General features: G+C 43.0%; 1 protein-coding gene across 1 annotated transcript in view; it reads right to left on the bottom strand.

Moving 5' to 3' along the window:
* Positions 1–24,713, bottom strand: part of LOC311002791 (protein diaphanous homolog 3-like) — a gene marked incomplete at both ends in the record, with an annotated part of 172,175 nt that overhangs the window by 45,790 nt on the left and 101,672 nt on the right. Inside the window, 3 exon segments of the mRNA XM_083994299.1 lie at positions 9,189–9,251; positions 9,895–9,990; positions 23,724–23,859. Coding sequence (XP_083850425.1) covers positions 9,189–9,251; positions 9,895–9,990; positions 23,724–23,859 — 295 coding nt within the window.

Here is a 24,713-nt window from a genome sequence, read left to right as displayed (position 1 = left end):
TGGTCATACTACATTATAATCCCATACAACACTGCATACATATACTGTACATACTGGTCTGTATAACTCACTCACTCTTTCTTGGGGCCAGTCCATCATTGTCAGTTGTTGAAGTTAACTAAGCCACCTCTAAGCTAACTTAAGGAACAAGGCGCTGGCACTTCTATAACTTCTATACATTTCTAGTTTCCTGGAAACTCTGAAGTCATTCCACAGACTGTTGCAGCCAACTGAGAAAGTTTTGGAAAGGTCTGCTCATATGCTGGCAACAAAAAAAGTTATTACTTCATATAAATTGCTTCCCATTCTTACATCAAGTACCTCCAGTGTAGATTTACAGTACAGTAACTTGATGTTTCATAAACAGAGTAAAAAACGTCCTGGCTGTTACAAGCACCGAGTGACCAGTGGCGAGCTTTTTTAAATAGTCTTTTTGTTCGTGCCCTTTGCCAGCCAGCAGCCATTTCCTTTCCTTTACTCCTCTGCCCCCGTATCTGCTTTATTGTGATGCTAAACAGTGAGTTTTGACATTCAGAAGGGCCATGCCAAAGGACAGGCCAGTGGATGCAGTAGAGAAGAGAAGGCCTTAATGGGTTCAACTGGAATGGAAAGCATCTGCTAGTCTCCGCAGGCTGGAGGAGAGGGAAATGTCAAGTATGGTTATTATAGAGCAAGCAGCGGCTCTAGGAATTTTCACCTGAATGAAAAAGAAGCGCGGACAAAGCACATGCACCGGCTACATCTCTGCACATTAAAGCCCTCACTGGAGCAGTGAATGGAGCCATTCATACTCAGATGTGTGTGCTGGAGGAATGTGACATAAGCACATCAAAAAAGGCAAGAAAAAAAACAAATATGCATGCAGGCAGACACAAAGAGGAATACAAACGGACACGTAATCACGTCATGTTCTTGGTGTTCCCAGCTCTCTCACAGCTGCTCCATGCCAACGTTTTTTTTTTTTTTTTTTTTTTTTAATATCTGCACAAAAAACACATCTGCAAAAGTTGATTTATGGTATAAAAAAAACCCTACTATGTCCTGAATGGCAGGCCAAATCAGATGCATGTGAAGTGTTCGTTCTATATCTGCTGAGAGTCCCAGAGTGAGTCCTTCTTCACAGGATCACTTGAGCTTGTTTGCTAATTTGTACCCCTGAGGATGCTAATCAAAGCTAGTGCCAGACTAATGAAGCTCTTTAGCCCAGAGGCCAGAGACACATACAGTACATGGCCCTGTGCCTCAAGGCTGAGAGTCTACAAGGGGATGTACGTGTGTGTCTGTGTGCATGTGTGAGTACGTGCTGACAGTCAAATGTGCGAATGACGGAGAGTATACGGATATAAAAAGGGCGGTATAACGACTGATCAGCAAAGCCCAAATCCCGCTCTCTAAGTGAAATCCTGCATCAAACAGATCCTGCTGCCTGAGGGCCGGCCTTCCAGCTCTGTCGGCGCGGAAACCCCTGCCGCTGCACTTAGAGCCTCTGGATCAGCAGAGCGGCGGCAGAAAAGACAGCCAGAGAGCGACAGAGAGATGAGACAGTTCGGAGGAATGAGATCATTTTTATCACCGCAGATTAAAGCGGTCCTGGGAATCATCAACGACAGGAGCCTCTTGGTGTTTGTTCCTGTTTTCTAGGGTGCACCAGAGACCGATACCTGGATACGTGTCTGTTTACACATCGGTTATTGCAGGAAGGTGAGAGGAATTTTAAATCGTACATTATCCTCCCCTCCTTTTCATCACTCCTACCTAAATTCTCCCTCTTTACCTCTGAGTCAGGAAGACAGCTTTATTTGGCAACCATAGCAACACGCGCAAACAGAAGAGACGTGGGCTCTTCCTGTGCCAAGGCCCCGCAGTGTGACCAGTTGCAAAATGTTTTCGCTGGAAGCAGAGAGAGAGCCAGAGAGCCTGAAAAGATGAAAAGATACAGTACACAAATAAAGGAATAGCACAAATGTTTGACAAGATGGAGGGACGGAGAGAGTGAGAGAGGTGAGGGAGGAGCGGAGGGGACATTTTTTAGCACTCACACACTCACACGAGCAAAAGGTATTGCCACGGTGGCAGAGACAAAACTCAAGCACCGCCCTTTGTAGTGGGCACAGATAGAAAGGGGAGATAGAGCACTCATTTCCCTCCCATAACAACAGAAGTTCATATAATCATCTCTCTGGCTCTTTCTCTCCCTGACGGCTATGTGATATGGCTGCTGGCGTTGGGAAATGTGGGAGGACCAGGAATGTGTGTGGCTGGGCGATAAGGGTGCTGTAAAATTTAATTAGCACAAAGCTAGGGTGAAAATGACTTCATTTCTCACTGCATTATTAACTAGAGTACTATGTAAGAGCTTAGTCTCTATCGATGTACATAACAGGTTCAGGAGAAAAAGGGGGATGGAGAAAGGGACAGACAAAGCAAGAGAGGATGGAATGATTATATATTAGATCTGAAAGGGATTAAAAAGGAAAAAGAAATACACTCATAAGAGTCCTATAAAAAGTCACAGTGTATTTAAACTTCCTGCCCATTGGCTCCTCTCCTCATACATGGAGTGTATCGTGGATCTCGGGAGCCGACTGAATAGCAATCCGGCGTTAGCGGCTTCACCTGCTTTTAGCGGCCTGAGCTGGTGTGAATGGGCTGATTAGGGTCCTTGGCTCGACATGCTGAACACCACTTTCTATTTCACGATCCACAGCCTTTATTACAGTCCAGCTTCCTCATAATCCCGCTAAACGTGGATATCTGAGGAGACTGATCGGCTTAAGACTTTGCTAAAAAAAAAATATATATATAGGATGTACAGCGAGCGGAGCGACATGGAGCAGCAGAGGTGTTGGTTATCATCTGTTTTCTATTTAGGAGCTAAGCCTGGTGTCAGTGTACGTACATGCATGTGTGTCCACTCCTCGACTCTTATCCAGGCACCGACCGACCCCTCCACCCAGTCCAGTCAATACACAGAAAACTATTTCACTTTCTCATCTACTTACATTTTGGACTGGGCATGGATTACAGAGCTTAAAGCCTTATGAATAAGGGGTATATTTGCTAAGGGGGTTCTTCAGGCTTTGCCCTCTGAGTATAAGCTTATACAAGTCGCTATTCATTTTAAACACCGCGATATGAGTTTACATCAAAATTCACAGCTTTACACAGGAAAAGACCTGAGAACATTGAGGAGGCTGGATCTCTATAACTGCACAAGTGGGAGCCATTTAAAGCTGTTTTTCATTATCCATGTTCTCACCTCTAAGGCAACAAAACAAGTGAGCAGCATGATGATCACGTTTTCTGGCCACATGGACAACGATGATGATCTGCTATTTTCAGACGGAAAAGTGTTTTATATAAATGACTGCCTAAATTACACGAAGACCACGTGCGGCGTATTCGCGAATAAATGCAGCTCAGTTATCTCGGCTTTGACTCCAGGTGAGAGAGGAGATCTTGTGTCTGCAAGTCTCTGGTTAGTAGAATAAAATCCAGGATGATAAATCACTAACTCGCTCAAGAGAAGCTGCCATTAGATCAGACAGTTTCCTACCAGGCAGCTTCCATGTGTGACTAAATGTAATGTAGGTTTAGCTACGGCAGGGAGTTCCAGGAAAGGCGGCATTGTTCACAGTGAAACTTGAATAAAAGATTTTTCTTTGAAAAAAAAAAAAAGAAAAGAAGAAAGAAAAAAAAAACCTTCCTTCATTGCTCTGTACAACCCTCAATTACTATTCCACAAGTCTCACTGCACAGGCTGGACCTAATTACACCAGCCACTTTGTTAAGGTGCCCTCGTGCTCCATCTGTTCGATGCATGTGTGCACAGGCTGAAACATGCAGGCGTGCACGTGCACACACACACACACACACACACACAGTCACACACATACGCAGCACTTCAGACTGACGGACAGCCAGACAGCCAGACAGACAAAGGCAGGTCAAGGTGCACTCTCCCATCTGGATCTGCCTTTGTCTACATGAAGAGTAAAACATCTAAACCACCAATCAAGTGCGGCGATAAGAGAGGCGCTGTGACTCCGAGTGGTCAGATGATTGCGGACATGAAAACGGGGGAACAGTACACCTGTCGGCGACTAATGCCCCGACCCGGAGCCGGCCTTTAACCCTCATGTCTGCACATCATTAAAACTGACAGTGTGCGTGCACAGGAGTGTATGTGTGAAAGGTGGAGTGGAGCGAACGCTGCGTTCAGGAGCAGCAGAGGCGATAATCTGTTACATTAATGAAAAGTGCACAGGCCGTATAGGATGAAGTGGGAGATAGAGTTTATTATAATCAAATGCAGATACTTCAGTAAGAGCTTCTTTTGAACAATGATGTGTAGCATCAAGTCACACAGGGGAGCGCATCTGTGTTGCTATTTTTGTGTTGAGCTCACTCAAATGATTTAATAACCTCCTCTTTTTCTGCTTATGTCATGTCTGAGGGGGGAAAGCACTAAGGCCAGGGAGGAGATAAAGGAGAGACAAAACAAAGTCAAAAAGTATTTAGAGAGAAAAACTCTGCAAGGATGGGAAGCTTTCTCCCATAATTGACACTGATATGTGAAAGAGGAATGAAAAAACACACATGCAATCTGCAAGATACAGTAGCCTGCAGTGTAAAACACATAGCAGTCTATAAGAGGCAGCCGATCTAACAGACAGACTCCACTTGCATATGGCAGCCTGAGGAAGCTGTGGCAACTGATTTTCTCTGCTAAGTTTTTCACAAATGTCTCACATGTGATCCTACAGAACACACAGCGAGTTGGGAGCAAACAAACTTCCCCCCTTTTTTTTCGACTTTCATTTCAACTTCACTTCACACCCTCCCTAGTTTCTTCTTAATGATTTTCTGCTGCACAGCCTCAGAAAGACACCGTGGGTTGAGTCTCAAATTAAGCCTGTTAGTCATCTCCTTCTACCTTTTTGCACCTCTACTCGAGCCATGAAAGTCTGCGCTGAATAGCTGCTTGCATGAGCCATGGATGTAACATTATAAACAGAGACATAAAAAACATGGAAGACACATAAGGCAGAAAAAATATCTCCAATAACTAGAGCAGTGTTTTTCAACCTTGGGGTTGGGACCCCATGTGGGGTCGCCTGGGATTCAAATGGGGTCGCCTGAAATGTTTAGTTGATTAATTGATCAAAAAAAATTACTGATGAAAATATTTTGTAAGTAATTATTATTCTTTTTAAAATTATAATTAAAAACACCACAGCCAATCTTAAACAACTGTATTCTGTACTTTCACTTTATCGAATATAAATTGTGTTCAAATAAAATGCATCTGAGCTGGCGTATCTTGATTGACGAAATTTGTGATGTCAAAATGGGGTCACGAGCCAAAAAAGGTTAGGAACCACTGAACTAGAGGTTTTCTTTTAGGGTGTAAACCTTAACCCTTTCTTTTCTTTAAGTGCAAAGAAGGGGAAAATAACTCCTGTTTCCTGTTTCCATTTGATAAAGGGGTTCACTGACTTCATGAAGTGACCTTTACATCAATTTCAAGCTCTAGTTCAGAGCTATATCACACATGATAATTGTTAGGTCGTCTGTCACTAAAGACATCTGAAGTAATTGTTCCTAAAGACAGAGACCACTTATCTCCCTCATGGATCCTGTGTCTTCTCACGGCTCTCCAGGATCCAGAGCGTTACAGTATATCACACATGCTTAATGCTCCTCTGGCTTGTGCAGCCTCACACACTCGGAGGCTTTCGCTCTCTGTCAAACACAACGATTAAAAGACGGAGACAGGAGGGGGAAAAAAAGGGAAGTAGTAACACATGTGCACACACTGGCTTAGGAGTCAGCAGGGCTGTGATGAGGCCTTGCAAAGAAGGCTGCAATGACCAGACAGTGCCTGGAGAGATGTTTTCAGAAGGACACAGTTAAAAAGCTATGGCTGCTTTATAGATTCAATAAGTCTCTTACACCTGTGTGGCTAACCACCATCGATCCATCATTCTGTGGAGCCCAATCCAATTTAGACTGTCGAGGAGCCCCAGAGCCCCACAGCCTTATCCTAACCCAGACCACAGCCCCCACAAAGCCTGCTTACCTTCATCCCCTGAAGTCTGCGGGTGTGTCTGTGCACTTTTATATGTGTGTGTGTGTGCTGAGGGAGACTGCAGACCTAGCTAAACACCTAAGCTGCTGGCTCATGTTAAAGTGTGCTGAGCCAATTTAGGGTAGGGGAGGAGAGGAGGTGAGAGACAGAGGAAGCTGAGAAAAACGCTGGGAAACTCGGGCCAAGGACCTCAACTCGAACCCGAGAGTAGGAAAAGGAAGGAGAGTAGGAATGAAAGAAGGAAGGAAGGAAAGGAAGGAGGGAGGGAGGGAAGGAACAATGTGCTCCCCTTGATGTGCAGGGAAACAGCCGAGGAGATTCTTTAATCCCACTTTCAACTGCGAGGCAATCACACTCATCATCATGACTACGAAGCGTCGCAGCCATCATGGAACTACTCCACGGTCTCATCAAAGTCCTGTGATGATGAGCGCTTCTATCGGCCATCTGATTTGTTCCTGCAGACAACAGACTCGGGGCACTTACGTCTCCCTGGGTGCAGAGGCTTAATGGCACCGTGCATGTTGGGGATGGACCATTCAAACGTCTCCCCTTCACCGCTAATTACAGTATCTCCTGCTGCAGATGTTTCTCTTTTAATTCTCTTTCCTGCTCCACTGAAGTGTATCAACACCCCTGAGATCAATTATTAAAGGGTATTTAAAACTGTGGGAAAAGGAGGTGGCGGTGATGTGATGTGAAAGTGAAGGCAGCTGTTTAAGAGCCGACTAAACTTCATCACCTCACAACTAAAACCCAGAGCTTCCCGTGGGTTTCGCTCACTCCGACGGCGAAACCCGGGACAATTAAGGCCCCGGATCTCCTCGTGATAGAAGGAGGGAAGGGGAAATGGGAGGGGAGGGGAGGGGAGGGGAGGGGTGAGGCGGGAGAAGTGGAGAGACTCCGTACCAATAAAAGGCAATTATGTTTGGGGAGGGCCATTGTCAGACCATGAGAGTATAGAAGAAGACAGCGGGGATATGGGATGGTAGGGAAATGAGGAGGAGTGTTATTTAGGAGGCAGATGGCAGAGAGGGGGAAATTAAGATGAATGGGCACTGAGAGGGCTGAGCTGGTGCTGGGGCCGGGCAGAGAAAAGTAATTAGCTGTGTTTGCTCTGGGAGGCTGGCAGTGAGTATGATGCCTGCAGTGACAGACTAAAGCTTTGAGCTTTATTAGTCAACAAGGCCGTGTCTGTAGCTGCCAGCAGGGGGCCGCGGCCCTGCGACACCTTCTTACACTACCTGAACAACACACCGTGGGCTCCTTTCACAAGGTGGACGCTGAGCAGCAGCTTCTTTACAAAATGTAAATTTGTTAAATACTTTAAAGGAGAATTCCGGTCATTTTTGACCTCTAAATCTTTGTCCTGATGGTCACCCAGTGTCCTTCCTTGTTGTGATGATTTCTTTACAAAAATAAATGGTTGAGATGTGCAGTGGTAATGTCCAAAATATCTCCGACCGTTTATTTTTGTATAGAAATCATCACAACAAGGAAAAAGTGTTTGTTTCTGTGGCGGGGAGAGCAGGCGCTCTGCGATCGGATAGTAATGTCTTTCCAGGACGTTTCAGAGTTAGGCTATCTAAGTGATTAAATGCAAAAACACAAAGTTTATACTGTTTATACTGTACACTATATGAGTTCAGTGGTGTCTCGTAAGGATTCCAGTCATGTACCATTGATATTTGATTGTTGTGGTTGAAAGAATTTCTCCCATAAGTTAGCGTTGTCGCTATCCCGAGCGCCGGGTAGCCATGGTGTAATGGTGTAACGATTTAGGGGTCAAAAATGACCGGAATTCTCCTTTAATACGATGTAGCTCTGGCTTGTTCCCTCGTCTACCTACCGACCAAACAAACAGCATCTGAGTCCAACTCCTTTTTTTCACCATTACCAACTGGCCCTATCTTTCTTCCTTACACCATTTCTCTCCATTTCTTACGTCGCAGCCACCTCTATCTGTCTCTTTCCTCCCACCCTGTATATCTCCCTCCCCCTCGTCCCTTTCCAATCTAATTTCAGATAAGTCCTAGCAGAACAACAGAGCAAGGCCCTTTATCATTGCCATCAATGATGTGGGTGGATTGAGCGTGAATAATTTTATTCATGTGTGCCTGTACCCAGCCCACTGGGATTCCAATTACAAGTAATAAGAGGTAATACGGTTACAGCGTCTTTTTTTTTTTAAGTGCCTGGTTAGAAAACCTTTGACAAAAGAAGAAGCTACTGTTTACTTTAGTGAGACCTGATTGTACAATATCTCACAACTAGGAATAATACAAGACAATTTTATTTGGTATCGTTAGTATCACATCCAATCTGCACTCTCAGGAAGTCACAGATAGAGACAGTTACCCTTGCTCTTTTTAGATTCAAATATTAATTAGTGTTCCTTTTCTAAATGACAGTGAATGCCCAGAGTGCTGTAAGCTACAAGTATATTAAATCTGATATTTTACCACGCATTTATTATTTATTCTGTGTGTATTTGATCTCAGTGCACAACATGCCTCAGCAGCACTCTTCAAGGAAAAATGAGGCACAGTTCACGGGTCATCGGTGGAAAAGACAAGACAAAAAGACATTTTTATTCTGTCCACAATATTCCAGGACACCTGACTAACCTCCTTCACACACGGTTTTAAAAAAAAATGTCAAAGAGCGCACCTGCATTCACAGGCATACAATAGGGTTGAGCTCAAAGTGCTGCAGTTACTGAACAATTTAGGAGCCTTATCAAACCGAGCTGCCCACACACTGCTGCTTTCACCCAATCTCCACTCTGCCTCTCTCACAGGCAGCACATGGCACAGCCTCAAACTGTTTCAGCAGCGGCCTTTCACACTCTCAGAGGGCAACGGGCACCAGGCGAAGGCAAGACACAAGGTCACAGAACAGGAAAAAAGGGACGACTGGAAAAAAAATAAAAAAAATAAAAGGTCACCGGACACAGAGAAAGAAAGCAGCGCGAATGAACTGTCACCCGCAATTTGCATGATATGCATGAGATGGATAAGGCGGTTATCCAAAAGCAAACAGAAGACAGAGGCGGACATGCTTGAAGATTTTTTTTTTGTTTAGCGACTTGCTTTACCGTGGTTAACAGGCCTGAGAACTTGGCGGTAGGAGCTGGGGCTGATGGTCTGCTGCTGGTTATCTGGAAGGGAGGGCAGTGGACAAATAACGCCAACATGTACAGAACTAGACAGGGATCAGAAACATAATTAAGAGGGAGCGTTCGCCAGCCGCTGAGGAACGGCTGAGAGGTTCATCAAACCCCAGATATACAGCACCGCAGCTCCTCCAAAGGTTTAACTGTAAATCCATTCAATGCATTGACAGATCCCATCTCGGAATCACAACATGTGTTTGTTCTTTCAGTTTTTCAATTGCTGTGTTTGGATTCAAGACTGGCAGAACAACAACAATAACAAAAAAACACACACACACACACATCACTGGGCGTGTTATCGCCTTTTACCGAGATCCAAACATCAAACAGTTGTAGAAATGTTGTCAGGCTGCAGATTCTCTGGCATTGTGCTGCTAGCAAGCATGTGTACAAACAACCAGCTAACACAATTTTTTTTTGCAAGTGATTGGGAGTGTTTGAGCCAAGGCATGAGAGCCTGTGTGTGGATGCACTGCATTCACTCAGCCTTGGCAAAAGACAAAAAAAAAATGCATCAAGGCGGTCATGATGTTTTTTGAGTATCTGACACTGAGACAATAAAGCTAATGAGCTTTATGTGTGCGTCCTTTGTTTGCGTATAAGTGAAGGTGAAGGATATGAGACTCACCTCTGGGTCTTGGCGCTCTCTTCCTGCGGTCTCTGAATGCAGCTCCTGACTGTAGGGCTTCCAGCAAACTATCCATCACACCTGTCTCATCATTCTCTGAAAATCACAGGAGGAAAAAGGATGAGGGGGTGTTAGAAGACAGAGGAGAGGTAAAGGAGAAAAATCAGTTAAGGTGGAGTTTCTTTTAGTGTCTCTGAGGTTGTGCTTTAGTGATTGCCAGTGATTTGGAGCTCACAAGAGCTTGGACGCGTTATCACCACATCGCATGAAAAGGCTTAAACAAGCAACCTGTTATCTGATATGTATATTCACTTTACCACAGAGCTGAAGCCCAATAAGTGTCTAAAACATGATGGAACTCCCTCCAAGCAAATCCGGTAATGCACAATTTGGCAAGTTCCTGCAGACAAACTGCTGTGAAAACGTGCACCCTGGTGTTCGCAACCTTGTGCTATTTCAGTCATGCATTTTGTAAGGTGACTTAAAAAGGCATGAAGGGGTGTTGCACCAGCAGCAGTAACTTCTGCAGTAACATATACAGGAACATACAGCAGCGTACACTGACAAGCTGAAATGAAAAAGCTCAAACTTGGCAATATGGTGTTTTCACAGCTTTTTTTTCTCCACTGTAGAATATTCTTGACTCAAAATATCAAGGTCATGCTTTGTAGAGGCGAGGCGACTATACCAGAGTGTCGATGTATTGTAGGAAAAGGGAAAAGCTTCAGATATGACATGTAAATCATGCCCCTGTGTTGGTGCAGCTGAAAACCTGGCCCTGACACCTGAGGCAGAGTGATGGACCTGGCTAGTGATTTGCAGTGAAAACAGCCTCTAGTGGATGGGAAAGAAGGAAAAAAAACAAGATAACAGGTATTGGGGAATATTCAGGGACAACACACACACACACACACACACACACTGTGTCAATAAAAAAGTTTACACTGTGGTTGTCATGCAAATGTGGATGTGAAGGCGTAGGTGTTTTCTTCTCCGTCTGAGTTGCCTGTAATGTTATATGTCTTTGAAGTGAAGAGCTGTCTGCCTCTGGACTCTGGCCACTTATAAGTGTGTGTATTTTCACAACGGACACACTGGTTTTATAACGTTTCTGTTTGCATTTCATGCATTTTATCTGATTTTGTTGTTTAGCCCACTGTGGTAAAAGCGCTGAAGTTAAAAAGAAAAATGGAAGAACTGCAACATGTTTCTTTTCAAAGACATACTGTATAAAAACTTTTTTTCTGCCTCCAATCACAATCTCCTACAGTACAACACTGAATAACAACCAGAAGTGAAGTCTGCAAAAATGAAGATGTCACTGTGAAGCTGACCTTTTAGCATTTGTAATATGAAATGTCACGACTTCATTTAATTCTTGTATACATTTGAGTTAAATTATGTCATTATCACTGCTGTTGACATTAGTGCTATGGTTTTGTGAGGTCATGGTGATGTTGGATCTGTGACTTAATCAGTTCATCTTTGAGTCCACTGGTACATTTTAATGAATTCCTTGACTGTTGACACAAGACTGGGACAGATTTATGTACAAAAAGACAGATAGACAACCGGAGAACATGATGTCTTCAGCCCTGACCATCAAAAAGGAATATTACTGTAACATGGATATTTTGTGGACTCACCAAACACTCAGTTAGGAACACCTTGCTGATTCATGCAGCTATCTAATCGGCAGCAGTGCAATAAATACGACCCGCGGATCGAGGCAGACAGAGGAGGCTTCTTAATGAGAAAGGTCAGAGGAGTGTGGCCAGACCGACCGGTCGGAGCTGGCTGAAAGGTTACGGTGACGCGCGGAACTGCTCTTTACAGCTGTGCAGCTTGAACAGGAACAACAAGCAGAAGACGACGGGAGAAGTCCGAGGCTGCAGAGGGAACCAGCTCGCCCAAAACCTGGACGGTTAAAGATCGAACAAACTGAGCTCATCCTGACAAATCAAGGAAGAACTTGGCATCAACAGCATGGATCCATGGACCCACAGAGACCAGGCTGCTGCTGTAATAGTGTGTGTGTGTGTGTGTGTGTGTGTGTATGTGTGTGTATGGTGGGGGTTTCTTGGCAGATTTTGAAGCCCTTAATCTGAGTCTGAGTGTTGCATCCTTTTATAGCCACAATTTACCATTTTCTAACGACTATTTCCACCACCGCTAATGCACTGTGTCACAAAGCAAAAACCGGTTTCATGAACATAACAATGAGCTCAGTGTAGTTTAGTGGCCGCCACATCTGAATCCAGTTAGAACACGTTTGGGGGATGTGGATGAGCGGACGACTGGCCGCGTGAATGTGCGACTGACAAATCAGAACAAATTATACGACGCAGTTAAGAGTATATCAACACGGACCCGAATAGCGGAGATAGATTTTTTGACGTCTTGTGGAATCCATGCCATGAAGGATTAAGGCTTATTTCAGAGCGAGGGGAAGGCCCCAGGATGGAGGATGGTGTCCCTAATAAAGTGAGTTTACGTTCACAGGCGGTTAAACTGTGACATTTAGGCAGTTTGACTCATTAGAGAATGATGTAGTGGGGAAAAAAATAAAAAAAAAACGTCTGGTTGTACCATCAGCCGTAGTGTGACTGCCGGGTCCCATGACTGATTTAGTAAAAGGTTGGAGGACATTGCTCTGATTGAGGTTCTGTGTGTTTTTCTCACTGCTTTCATTTTGTCTGACAATTCCCTGTGGTACAATAACACATGCTGGAGAAATAAATAAATAAATAAAAAATCTAATTCTTTGACAAAGAGGAGGAACCCTGTGAAACCACCAGATGCTATATCAACACACGGGGCTCCATTTATGTGAAACTGGGCACAAGCACAAATTAAATCACTCATGGGGTATGGCAATTACTTTTTTTTGTGTGTGCAATTTTGGTTAAACAGAGGCAGAAGTACAACATCACAACAACGCCAGAGCATTCCCCATGCAAACTGAAAATAGGGTCAGACTGAGTGCGTTGTTAGCAGGGTTGGGCGGTAATAAGGTTTATTTTATATCTTAAAATAGCAACGGTATCAGTTTCATTACCATCATTAAAAAAACAATTGCAGGGGCCTGGTATACGTATTACCTACTGAATATAGTTTATTTTACTGCCTAAATGATGAGTGTATGTCCAGCAGCTACATGTGTGTGGTTGAGTTTTCAATTTTACTCAAATAGTAGAATGTTTTCCTTTCGGGAGATGTTTGATAAAGTTGATGGACGTGTCGTCGTCACGTGACAGCTCAGAGAAGAGAGAGAGGAAAAGATGGCAAGTCGCGCATATAGTGAGTTGGTCCTCAAGAAAAACACAACTTCTGCAAAAACCTTGGCTAGATTTGAAGCACTAAGTTGCCATAGTTACCATGTGCGTCTTTTAGGCTTGTGCCGTTTTTTTTGCTCCAGCGGTGCAGCGCCACGTCCGTTGTGATCTGGCTCACTTATTATCGCTCCGATGGAGGTTAGATCTTCTAATGTTGAACTAATTTTATAAATATAAAGAGAGAGAGAGATACAGAGCTCCTCTAACAGTTATAAGTTATTTATTGTTAATAAAAGTTGTTAATGTTGGTACATGTTTTGTCATTGTTTCAGTATTCTTACGTGGTGTTTGGTAGGCTATTCCCTTTCTGAACGACATTTTGGTGACTCTGTCTGAGCTGTACAACATGATTTTTAATTGGCCACGGTACCATATACCCCGGGACAATGTGGAAGAGGTTTAAAAGTACCAACATACCACCAAACCCTAGCAAGAAGTGCATATACAGTATATACTGTATATTTTCCCAGAATGCCGAGCTGGGGCAGGCTGCAGTAATGGCCAATCACGCCTCACGACAGAGTAGGGGTGGGCAAAAAAATCGATATGGCAATATATCGCGATACGTTATACCGCGATACGATATCGATATTCAATATTTAAATATCGATTTTTTTTTTTCAAAAAAAAAAAAAAAAATTCAAAAAAAAAAATTTTTTCCAATTTTTTTTTCAAATAATAAATCATGTTTCAGACCTAAATCCAATTGAAATATGTTGTTGTAACTTGCACTTGTATAAAATGGGGGCGGCGCTGTCTTATAATGTTACAGAAAATGATGATTTTTAAATACCATGAATGGAAAATTACATAAAACAAGTTGCTACTGACTTTTCAGTATCATAAAGCACTGTCTTGGTTTACATAAGACATGTTATTAATGTTCATGCACTTTAATGTCTCCAGCTGTACAGTGTTTATTCATTTGTACATTGTACAAAGTTTTGGAATAATGCATGAGACTTTTTCCTTTTTATGTTTTTTTTTTCATTCACATATATCGTGATATATCGTTGATGAAATTTCTTGCAATATATCGAATATCGCAGATATCGTGTATCGTGATATTATCATTATCGTGGGCCAAATATCGCCACAGTATCGAATCGTGAGTTACCCATATCGTCCCACCCCTACGACAGAGACCAAGACAGACCTGCTGCTTCCTTTTAAAAGAAGTGTCCCCTGCTTGTAAAAGTGCAGTCTCCCAATTATCATACACTACATTCAAATACAGCGACTTGATTGAGTTGATTAGCTAATGCAGTCTGGTAGAACAACCCTGCTATAAATCCTTCCTCAGTGTTGGAGGAGGAGGAGGAGCTGACACGACTCTGTGCGTGTAAATGAGGCAGGATGCTCTCAGGTATCTGGAGAGAAAACTTTCTAAATAATCATGAATGTGTGATCACTACAGCAGAAAGCATTTGGGCAAATTAATTTCGGTCAAGGGTTACACAAACACTACGGGTTCGCTGTTTACAAGAAATGTCTGCGGATGTTAAAATATGCCACATAAAAAAGAGTTCACAGAGGAATGTGACTTGTTATTTTTGCATATGGTTCTAAATATTTGTGAGTTCACACTGAGACAAATTCCTCATAAATGGAGACAACAGATTAGCACTGATATAAACTCTTTGAATAAAATATGCAATGTTAAAGACCTCATTAAATAGTGAGGAATGGAGGGATTCAAGAAACTAGTTTTAATTGGATGCAAAATTAGGATGAGAGATAAATAAAGAGTTAACATGTGGATATATGATTAAAGAGGGAAAATACATCCTTCGTTCACTTCAAGTAAACATGATCAACAAATCAACACGTACATAACGGTGGTCCAGACCATCAATTAACAACGACTGATCTGGACACAGGCTACGTAGAGTAAAATATCCATTTCCGCACTTGAGAGGAATCAAAAAGCGGCTCATTTGAGCACATGTCTGAGTGTGTAATCCGTTTTACATGTTGACAGGTTCGGTCTATTTTCAAACGTTATTAATGCGAAGTGGGACTGCAGTCAGTGATCAACCTCTGCAACACTGTCACCTCAGTCAGATGCCTACAAGCGCCTCTCATCTCTTTCAACCTGAGACCTTTTCATGAGCCATTTTGCTACGACTGCGTCAGCCGCAGCCGTACCGCCGGGGCCTGCAAACTCAAGTTTTCATCTTCTTTCATGCATACAGTACAGTACGCACATAGCGCCGTGCTGGGTCTTTTTTTTTTTTTTTTTGGCAAACCTACAGTCGATCGGTTCCACGGCGCACGGTCCCTTAACTTCTCACTCGGTGAAGCTGTTGAGAGGAGAGGATCCCCAGGAGGAGGGGGGAGAGGGGGGCTGTGGTGGTACCCAGGCCCCGGTGCCAGGTTGGCACAACAAACACAAACACAAACACACGGTGGATATATCATGGCCCACTTCCTTCCTCGCCTCCCTGCCCGCCCGCCTCTGTGTGTGCATTTCTGGTGCTTTTCGTTCGCACCAGTTGCAGCCTCTCCTCTCCTCTGGCTGGTATGTGCGTAGTTCTTCATCATTACACAGAGCGGAGAGGCAAAGCACGAATCTCTGAGCAAAACCAACGCTCCTCGACGTCCAAATTTGTCTCCACCGCTGTGGCAATTCATCACAGTCAGCGAGCTTTACACTCCCCGCAAACACACACAGACGCGTACACAAAAATACAAATGGAACACAGAAAACAAGTAAAAAAAGAAGAAAAAAAAGAAGGAGCAGATCAATCTACTGCAACCTGCAGTGTGTGCCTTCATGTGTAGTACTCCGTTTGACTCCAACCCACAAGAACATGAAACACTTTGTGTGCCTCGGGAGGCAAGGAAAAACGAAACCCACTCAGATCTCCCGCCTCAGGAATATATGGGAGCAAAAACAGTCCAATTTTACACATCAATCAGAAGCAGCGGAGACAGGCCGAGACAGAAAACTGCTTTATAGAATGTAGACAAGTGGTGCTTTCAGACAACCCTACACTGAAAATCATAACACATATTTATATACTCACACCCACATGCTCACAAACTTAGAGAGAGACAGATCACAGACATGTCACATGGATAGCAATGGAGGAGGAACGCATGGCAGAGGAATATTAGTCAAGCCGGTAGCTGTGAAATGGGTTTGAAACAGTCGTTCTGCTGGTGAACGGTGCCGCCGAGGAGGATGTGGCTGCAGAACAAAGCCCGGCGAGACTAACGGGACAGTGAAGAGTGGTATCCCGGCTCTGGCAGCACAGCTCCTGATTGGGGCTTTGATGTGAACAATTCGCCTGCCTTATTCCATTCTGCTGCGTCGGGGATCAGACCTCTCATGACAGGTGTGCAATGTGCACATTTTTCTTTAACTTTCACACACAAAAAAAAATGAAGATGTTCCACGCCAGACTGGGTCTCACTGATGTCTATTTAAGGAATAATGTGTGCCTTGTGTTCGCACACTTCTTCACTGTGGCTCCAATTCCTATGATTTACAGTAGTGGTAAAGGGAAAAAAACAGGAGCTGAGCCAAATGAGCTCTCTGCTGCGACATCTATAGGTTGACTCTGTCCTCTATTAAGGAGAGAGAACAAAAAAACTGTAGATGTACAGATGTAGATGCACCAGTGTGTGTCATATCAACAAGAAGATAGAAGTAAAGAGGCTTTTTACTCCACAGAGCAAAGCTAAACCTCCAGGTCCGGGTGCTGCAGGCTGCAGCTATCTCCCCGTCTGTAGTGAAGCTTCAATCACCATCTATTTAATCAGAGCCTGGCTGTTTCAATTGTCTGGACACACAGCCTATCTGTGTGTCGATGCCTACCCGCTATTCAGACTTGGACTAATGCCTCCCACCACTTCACTCAACAGGATGTGGCACTTATCATCAGGACAATGACCCAGTTGTAGCAGTGAGTAGCAGAGGTGGGCCAGAGCAAGGCAAGAAATAGGGTCAATTGGGCCGAGCTGGAAAAGCTGAGGAGAGAAAATGACATGCCTGAGTAGAACGAATGCAGGCTGACCACCGTGTTCCTCTGAACACTTAGGAGGCAAATGGTGCAATAAGGTTAGTCTGTCCTCTCTCTCTCTCTCTCTCTCAGTCTCCAAAAAAATGTTGAACTGTTTCACTGCTGCTGAGCAACAAGTAATTCACTGAGTCCTCACCAGAGATATACAAAATACTGCCACAAGTGAGACGCAAATACATTTTGTGACACTGTTAAAGTTTTCAGAGTGCTATGCAGCTCTGCATGTTTACGTGCTTTCGGTAAAAAAGATTCAGATCTAGGGTGGGACATCGCTAGGCTTGTCACAAGTTTTAGATAACTGCCTAAACACAATCGTTTTGCATAATCCTTAAAATCTTTTACAGCTAGTTTCTACACAAACCTACAGAAATGTCATATATCCATCTCTATTTCCTCGTTGTTTTACACCGTGGTTCAATGACACATGAGCAGAGAATTAACGCCACAAACTGTTTATCTTGGGGGCGCTTCATTTCTGATATTCAACAACCAATTTGATTTCAATGAGCATCTTTCTACTTTAGCATCATGGATTTAGTTGCAAAGCCAATAAATGTCTACGCTTCTTCATAAGGTGGATGTGTATAATTAAAATATGTTTAGGCTTATACTATAATAGTGCTTTAGAATTATCAGAAAAAGACAATTAAATTGTTATCGTAAAGCAATTAATCATCAACGGAAATGTCATGATTGTGACAGCCCTAGACTTCACTGTCTACGGTAGCCAATCACATTGAATGTACGTTAAGATCTAGAACGAGCTCGTTACAGCTCGGAGGTTATGACAGATGAAAAATTCAAGAAACAATTTTAATTGAGTGAGTGCTGGATGAGTCATAGAGAAAAGACATCGGTTTGATACAAAAAAAAACTCAGTTAACAACTATTTGATATGATTTTGGTAGATATCAACAGATAACAGCTATGAATTTAAAATAGTATATTCATAGAGAAAACCCATGAAATTTGAGTTGAATCTGACGTTTTGAATCCATACAGTAAACATAAAACTGTGAAGTTTCTCTGATGTTTGCTTCTTTCTTTGTGAGTGCAGTGGGTAGTTTTAGCATCTTAGCATTACCAAAGGTTAACTTAACTAATGCACATGCTCTCTATGATAAGGAGGCACTGGAGGATATTGCTTCTAAATTGAAATTAATATAATAAGTGCTTAAACTGAAACAATGTCAAAGGGCTCAGTCCCTGAGACCCGACCCGGTCTCAACGTGACCGCAGACCAAACCCAAACAAGATCATTAACAGCTGCAACACACACTCTTATATAATCCAACTTGTGGTGCCAACGTGTGCAGCAGCAGTGATGCACTATGACATTACAGTACCACATTACATCATCGCTGGTTCTGTGTGGTCCAACAGAGTTATTAAAACCTTTCACACCACAGAGGCCAGTCAACTCATTTTTCATTCTTCAAACATCTACAGTATTGCACAGCTGCTTTTTAACAATAAACGGACTGTGTGTTGGCTCATGGGACGTTAGGTATCAACAGTCTGTGGACGTGGGGACATTGTTAGTCGACTTTCTCAGGAACTGAACACAGTGGCATAAAATCTAATCCAACTATTTGCTCACTACTGCAGTGCTAATGCTAATGCAATGCTGTAGAGGGCATTACTCTGCCTTCCACCATCCATGAGAATATATATAGTATCTCATACTAGCTCCCACTTCGCATAAACATTTTTCCCTTCTCATGCTCCTCCCATGCTTTTAGCATCTTTGCATGCAGGGTTGCATCTCTGGCTGTTCTTCTATTTGACATCTTAATAGTTCATTGCTTGTAGCCATGTAGAGAATGTTAAATAAAGCTCTGATGTGTAATTTGTCGCTCCACAAACATTCCCGCTCCCGGCCTACCCTGGGAGTTAATGCAACAGATTTGTCATACACAAACCAGGCACTGCTGGAGGAAAAGGAAAAAAAAACACCTATTCAATCTGAATTTCAATCTCCATAGGGCTCTATGCAAATGCATGCAAGGCAAGCTGATGCTCTTGCTCTCCTCTCTCAGACTGCCAGGATGCACAGTGCAGATGACGCCACCCGGCTGCATATTATTATTATGGTGTAGAGAGATAGAAGCCCAGTCTGTGGCAGGTAAAAGAGATGGAGGGGGAGGAAAAAAAAGGAGGATACCTCACATTTCAGGAATACACAAGTATGCAAAGCTAAACCCAAACCAAAGCAGATACCTGTCGCAGGTAAAGAAACTAAAATCCATTTTGATCATTTCCTCTAGGAACTCACACCCCACCCTCTCTCTCTTTCTCTCTCTCTCTCTCCTCCTTCCCCCTGTCTCTCATTGCCGTGCCCTTCAGCATAATGTGGATATGCAGCCTCTCTGGGGCTTTTTAGGGAATTGATGGATAATCAGATGATTACACAGAAAATCTCCATTGAGGACAATCCATCCTGACAAACAAAGAGAAAGCTCTTTAGTTAATAAATAGGCTGAGAGACAGACAGAATGAGAGACAGAGTGAGAGTGTGAGAGAGAGAGAGGGAGAGAGAGAGTGAGTAAATCCTGTCCTGGGTTGGCAGCACAATGCCAAAAATCTCTATCACATATTCATTTCATCCCAACAGTCTGTGTGTATGTGCGTGTTTGTGTGCGTGCGTGTGCGTGTGTCATACGTTGCCAGAAACATCACTTTCTGGGGATGTCACTGAGTTTGCCTTTAGCTTTATCTTAATTTGAGCGTATCTAAATAAATTTCCAGCTCTAGGCATATTTGTATAAGCCTTCCTGACAAAATTTGGCTGAAGTTTATTCTTATGATTTTCTTATTTCTGAACTAGTTTTTCTCAAACAGAAAAGTTCATACAGTGAAACACACACACACACACACACACAAGCACGAGGGAAAGAGAAGTACAAGCTGTCGACCTCAACGAGTTAGACTGAACACTCATTAAAACTCACACAAATACAGTGTCAATAAAAGGTATGTAGGTCTCCTCTGTTTCTTTACATAAGACTGTGAGTGAATAAATGATTAAAATTCAAGAACTAATATGACGCCTCAAATTCTTGACTATATAAGGATTATTATGAAACAGAAATTACAGCTTCAGCTCTTAGAAAATAGGTTATAACAAGCTAAAAAAACTTTACCTCCGTCTGCCAGCCCAGACTGCGAGTGAACAGCAGTTATTGAGTCCTACCACAAATCCTTGGCTTGATTAACATCAACAGAGCATTAACAGAGTTGTTTTTAAGCCAGTGTTGGTGGAAATTAAATTGTATTTCAAACAATAGCTCCCATAAATAATGCACTAAGTCTTTTTTGTTGAGGATTTCTCTCAAAAAAAATCTGCTCGATTCATTTTACACTTTCCCACCTTCAGAAGCCTCCAGGGCCTTCTGCAGAGCAGCATCCAAAAAAGCACGATGCTACCACCGACGAGCTTCGTGCATGAGGAGAGGACGCCTCTGAACATGTAAAAATGTAAAATGCATCTCTTTCTGTCTCTCATTCATATTCTCACTGTATTGGCTATGAATATATACATGCATATATACATACACAGATAGGGTGCCTGTCAGTACCTGCAGAAATAGAGCAGTGCCTTAAGGCTACATGTGCAACAAGTCCATTCATTTCCAGTTGATGGATATCACCCAAGCCGCCCTTATATAAACACAACCCTTACAAGTATGGCCTATTAGTGGCAGTTCTTTTTTTTTTGGGCTTTTACTCTGTTGCTGGTGTTTTCAGATAACCACAGCGTGACAGAGGGGTGAGATACAGCTATTGGACCGACACACACAGTACATAACCTATCCACCAGAATCCTGTTCATTAATTTCAACTGGACGTGATCCTTCGTTTGGACGAGATGCGGTGCTATAAAAGTTCAGGTGCTCTGTGGGAAACGGCTTCTACTGAGGGATGTCCAGTTTGTATTATGTCTTCGCCAAGAAAAGGCCTTGCTTTGGCGAGACAGAACACCCACAGCAGTGCTTTGGCCCGGATGGGAGGGTGGTTGGTTCTGTTACTTGCACTCTCGACGTGTACGGGAGAGCTGCAGTGGCTGGCGGAGTCGTGTTCGCTATAGATGCTGGTGCAGAGCGAGGACTGCCAAGCTCAACGGCTCTGCCAGCCTTGGCTTTGGCACTGGAACTGGGTCTGGAGGCTGCAGTGTTGAACAAGTTTCTGGCATCAGTGGTGCTCCAAAGGGGAAGGGGAAGAGGATGAGGAGGAGGGTGGGGGACAACTGACAGTTGGAACCAGATGCTCTGGCATAAGGTAGACATTGCCTTCTTCATAGCTATGTCTGAACCTGCAGAACCTGCTTGATAAACAGACTCATCGTTGTGGCTGCGCCGTCCTTCAGGGACGTAATGAATGGACAGTTTTTAGAAAAGAACGTAGAGTACGGTGTATGTAGAGGTCGTTGTGGGAAAAAAAGAGAGAACAGCAAGTGCAAAAAAGCACATCTCATCTTACGGGAAGTAATCAGTAAAATTATTTATCCAGCACAGTGGAAAAATCAAAGGAGACAAATACTACAAAACGCACATTTTTCAAGAAAAATCGGAGGTGTATCGATCCAACTCCGAAACTGTAGGCTACACAACTCATCACACTCTTATCAATAAGCCACATATTGATCGTAAAGCCTGTAAACTGTTGCACTCACAGCAACAGAGTGAGTATGTATGCCTCTACACTCACTCTAGGTAAAGGAAGTCCATACATGCAGGTCAGAAACTGTGTTAAACAACACAAAGTGCTTCATGAGGCTTCAGGTGCCACTGAGGCAGGAAATATCATCATCCAGGAAGCCTATTACCATAACACATGACAAAGTATCATCATCTCCTTGGTAACTTCTTTTAAATGTTTTAACTTGGGAAACGACTGCGCTCTCACACATTTTGTGACAAGCATATTTTAAACTCAATGGATTAGAAAAAGTGATTTTTCACGCTGCATTTGGCTGCTTTTTTATGACCACCGAGCAGCTGAACACCAAAACCCCCCCTTTTTTTTCTCGCTCGCGGCCTTGTTCATGAATTGTGCTTGTCAACATAAAATGCTGGAAGAAAATGTGAGGAATCTGACATCAACTGCAAATGTGAAATATCAAGTTGTTGTGGATTGAATCATCAGTCTTGGAGCAAAAACAGCGAGCTCACCCAAGAAGTGTAACTCACTGGATGTAGTTGCAGAGTAGTTGTACAGTAATGTTACCTTTACATGGTTCAAGTTCTACATCTGCACAATGCAACACGGCAACAACTTTGTCTTGTTAAACTGTCCACAAATCAGCGGAAAGACACACAAGGGCAGCACGGGACACAATAACATGACAGTGTGTGTGTTAAAGGAATAGTTCAACATTTTGGCAAATTGGTCCATTGCCATAATCCCTACTGTATAGTCATAGCAATAGGTTCGTTACCTTTAATTGTTGGTGCAAGCTATTTTTAGAACAGCAGAGCAGAGCTGTGAGCTGCTCAGAGCTACACTACGGAGGCTCATGGGATTTCTTGGTTTCCCTCATCAAACTCATCAAATACACAATCCAACAACTCTAAAATGCTCCTGTGGACAAGTTGCGACCTGCACATTTGCCACGCCATGAGATAATAAGAGAACATCATGAGACAAAGTTGTTTTAGAGGCAAATTCATGCAAAACTGCTGATGCACGTTGCCTTCAAGGACAGTTTTTCAGCAAGCAGTCTCTGTATTTCCCTCTAAAACAACTCTGTCTGGTGACGTTCTGTTATTATCTCATAGCATGGTGAATGTGCAGGTCACAACTTGTCCACCAGAGCGTTTTGGAGTTGTTGGATTGTGTACAGTATTTGATGAGTTTGATGAGGGAAACCAAGAAATCCCATGAGCCTCCGTAGCGTAGCTCTGAGCAGCTATCGGCGGTTCTAAAAATAGCTTGCACAGACAATTAAAGGTAATGAACCTACTCCTAACACTATAGGGGTTATGGCAATGGGCCAGTTTGCCAAAATGTTGAACTATCCCTTTAACATAAAGAACATTTCGGTAACCTGGTATGAGAAGGTATGTTTTTCCTATTATATATATAGTCAAGCCCATGCGGCTAATAAGAACTGAGTGACATATCTTTTTTTTAAAAAAAGCCTTTGTTGCCATTCAGGTATTTATGAGTTTATTAGCTTCAACCTTACTTTTTCTTCTTTGCAATAGTATGACATCCTATGTCCTATTTGCACGTGTTTGAATAAACTAAACTAGGTGATAATAAAGATAATACTCTTGTGTGTAGCTGTGGGCCAGAAATCAGGTGTCTGAATGGGACTTAAACGTCTTTGATAAATGTGGTGAATCATTTCTTAGAGTGATCTCTTCTACCGTTTGACCCCTTCCATTGATTCAGCACAGTTTCCAGTAAAAAGGCTTAAACGATGTGAGAGTCGACAAGACAAAGCAGACTGAACGATCTCTACCTGCATTGACTTCCAGCAACCTCCTCTTCTTCTGCTGCCTCTCCTGCTTTTCGCGCTCAGCCTTCTCCTTCGCCGCCCGCGCTCTCCTCTGTTTCTCCTCCGACTCCCTCCGCCGCAGGTTCTCCTTCATCGCTTGCTGTTTTTGTGTAGAGGGGGAGAAGACAGAAAAGAAAGAAAGAAAGAAAGAAAAAACAAGAGAGGTTGCTAAGTGGGGTTAATTACAGTGGTGTAGAGCTTGTCAGAGGCAGAGGTAGCTGTCAAACCCCGCAGACATCTTCATCAGGCGCTGTTACAGTCAAATGAAGCTTCTGAGATACATATTCACTCTCATCCTGTTAGACGTTGTGAAAACAGCTGGAGTGATGGAGCAATGACCTACAGACATAAAGGAAACGCTGCTGCTCCAGTGTTTCTCTTCTCTATACACAATAACTGCTGTGTGGCTGCAGTAGCATGACTCTGCAGTGGCCTTTTAATTTGAAACAAGACACACAGGAAGTGAAGATATGCTACGACACCGGGCTGATGCAAAAGAGAGATTGGAAAAAAAAAGAAAATAGAAAAATAGAAAGAAAGTATTTTATTATCTATTGATATTCACCTCAATCACTGACTCATTATGTGCACGCACCACCCGGCAACAAAACCCTTCCTTGCTGGAATATTTTCAAAAACAAAATTGTCTGTTCTAATGTTGTCTCCTTCCTGCACAGTCAACAATAAAACAATTATTTATTCCAATTTTGGGGGATAATTTAAAGTCCTTTTCAATATTTTCTTTGCTTTTCGCTTTTAAAAAAAAGTTCTAGGAAAAAAATCACTGTGAAAAGAAAAAGGACAAAAAGAAAATTCAAAATGTATGCAAAGTAAATGTATCAAGTAAGTGTGTGTTTGCACGGCTGTGGATACAGTAGGTGTTCAGGTCAGTGAAACAACTTCAGCATCACCTGGTGGCAACTGCGGGAGCTCTGTGTGTTTAATTAACAGCAG

The sequence above is a fragment of the Trachurus trachurus genome (genome assembly GCF_905171665.1).
Source record: "Trachurus trachurus genome assembly, chromosome: 3".
NCBI classification, from domain to species: domain Eukaryota; kingdom Metazoa; phylum Chordata; class Actinopteri; order Carangiformes; family Carangidae; genus Trachurus; species Trachurus trachurus.
Note: the sequence above shows the minus strand (reverse complement) of the source record. Positions and strands in the feature narration are given on the sequence as shown.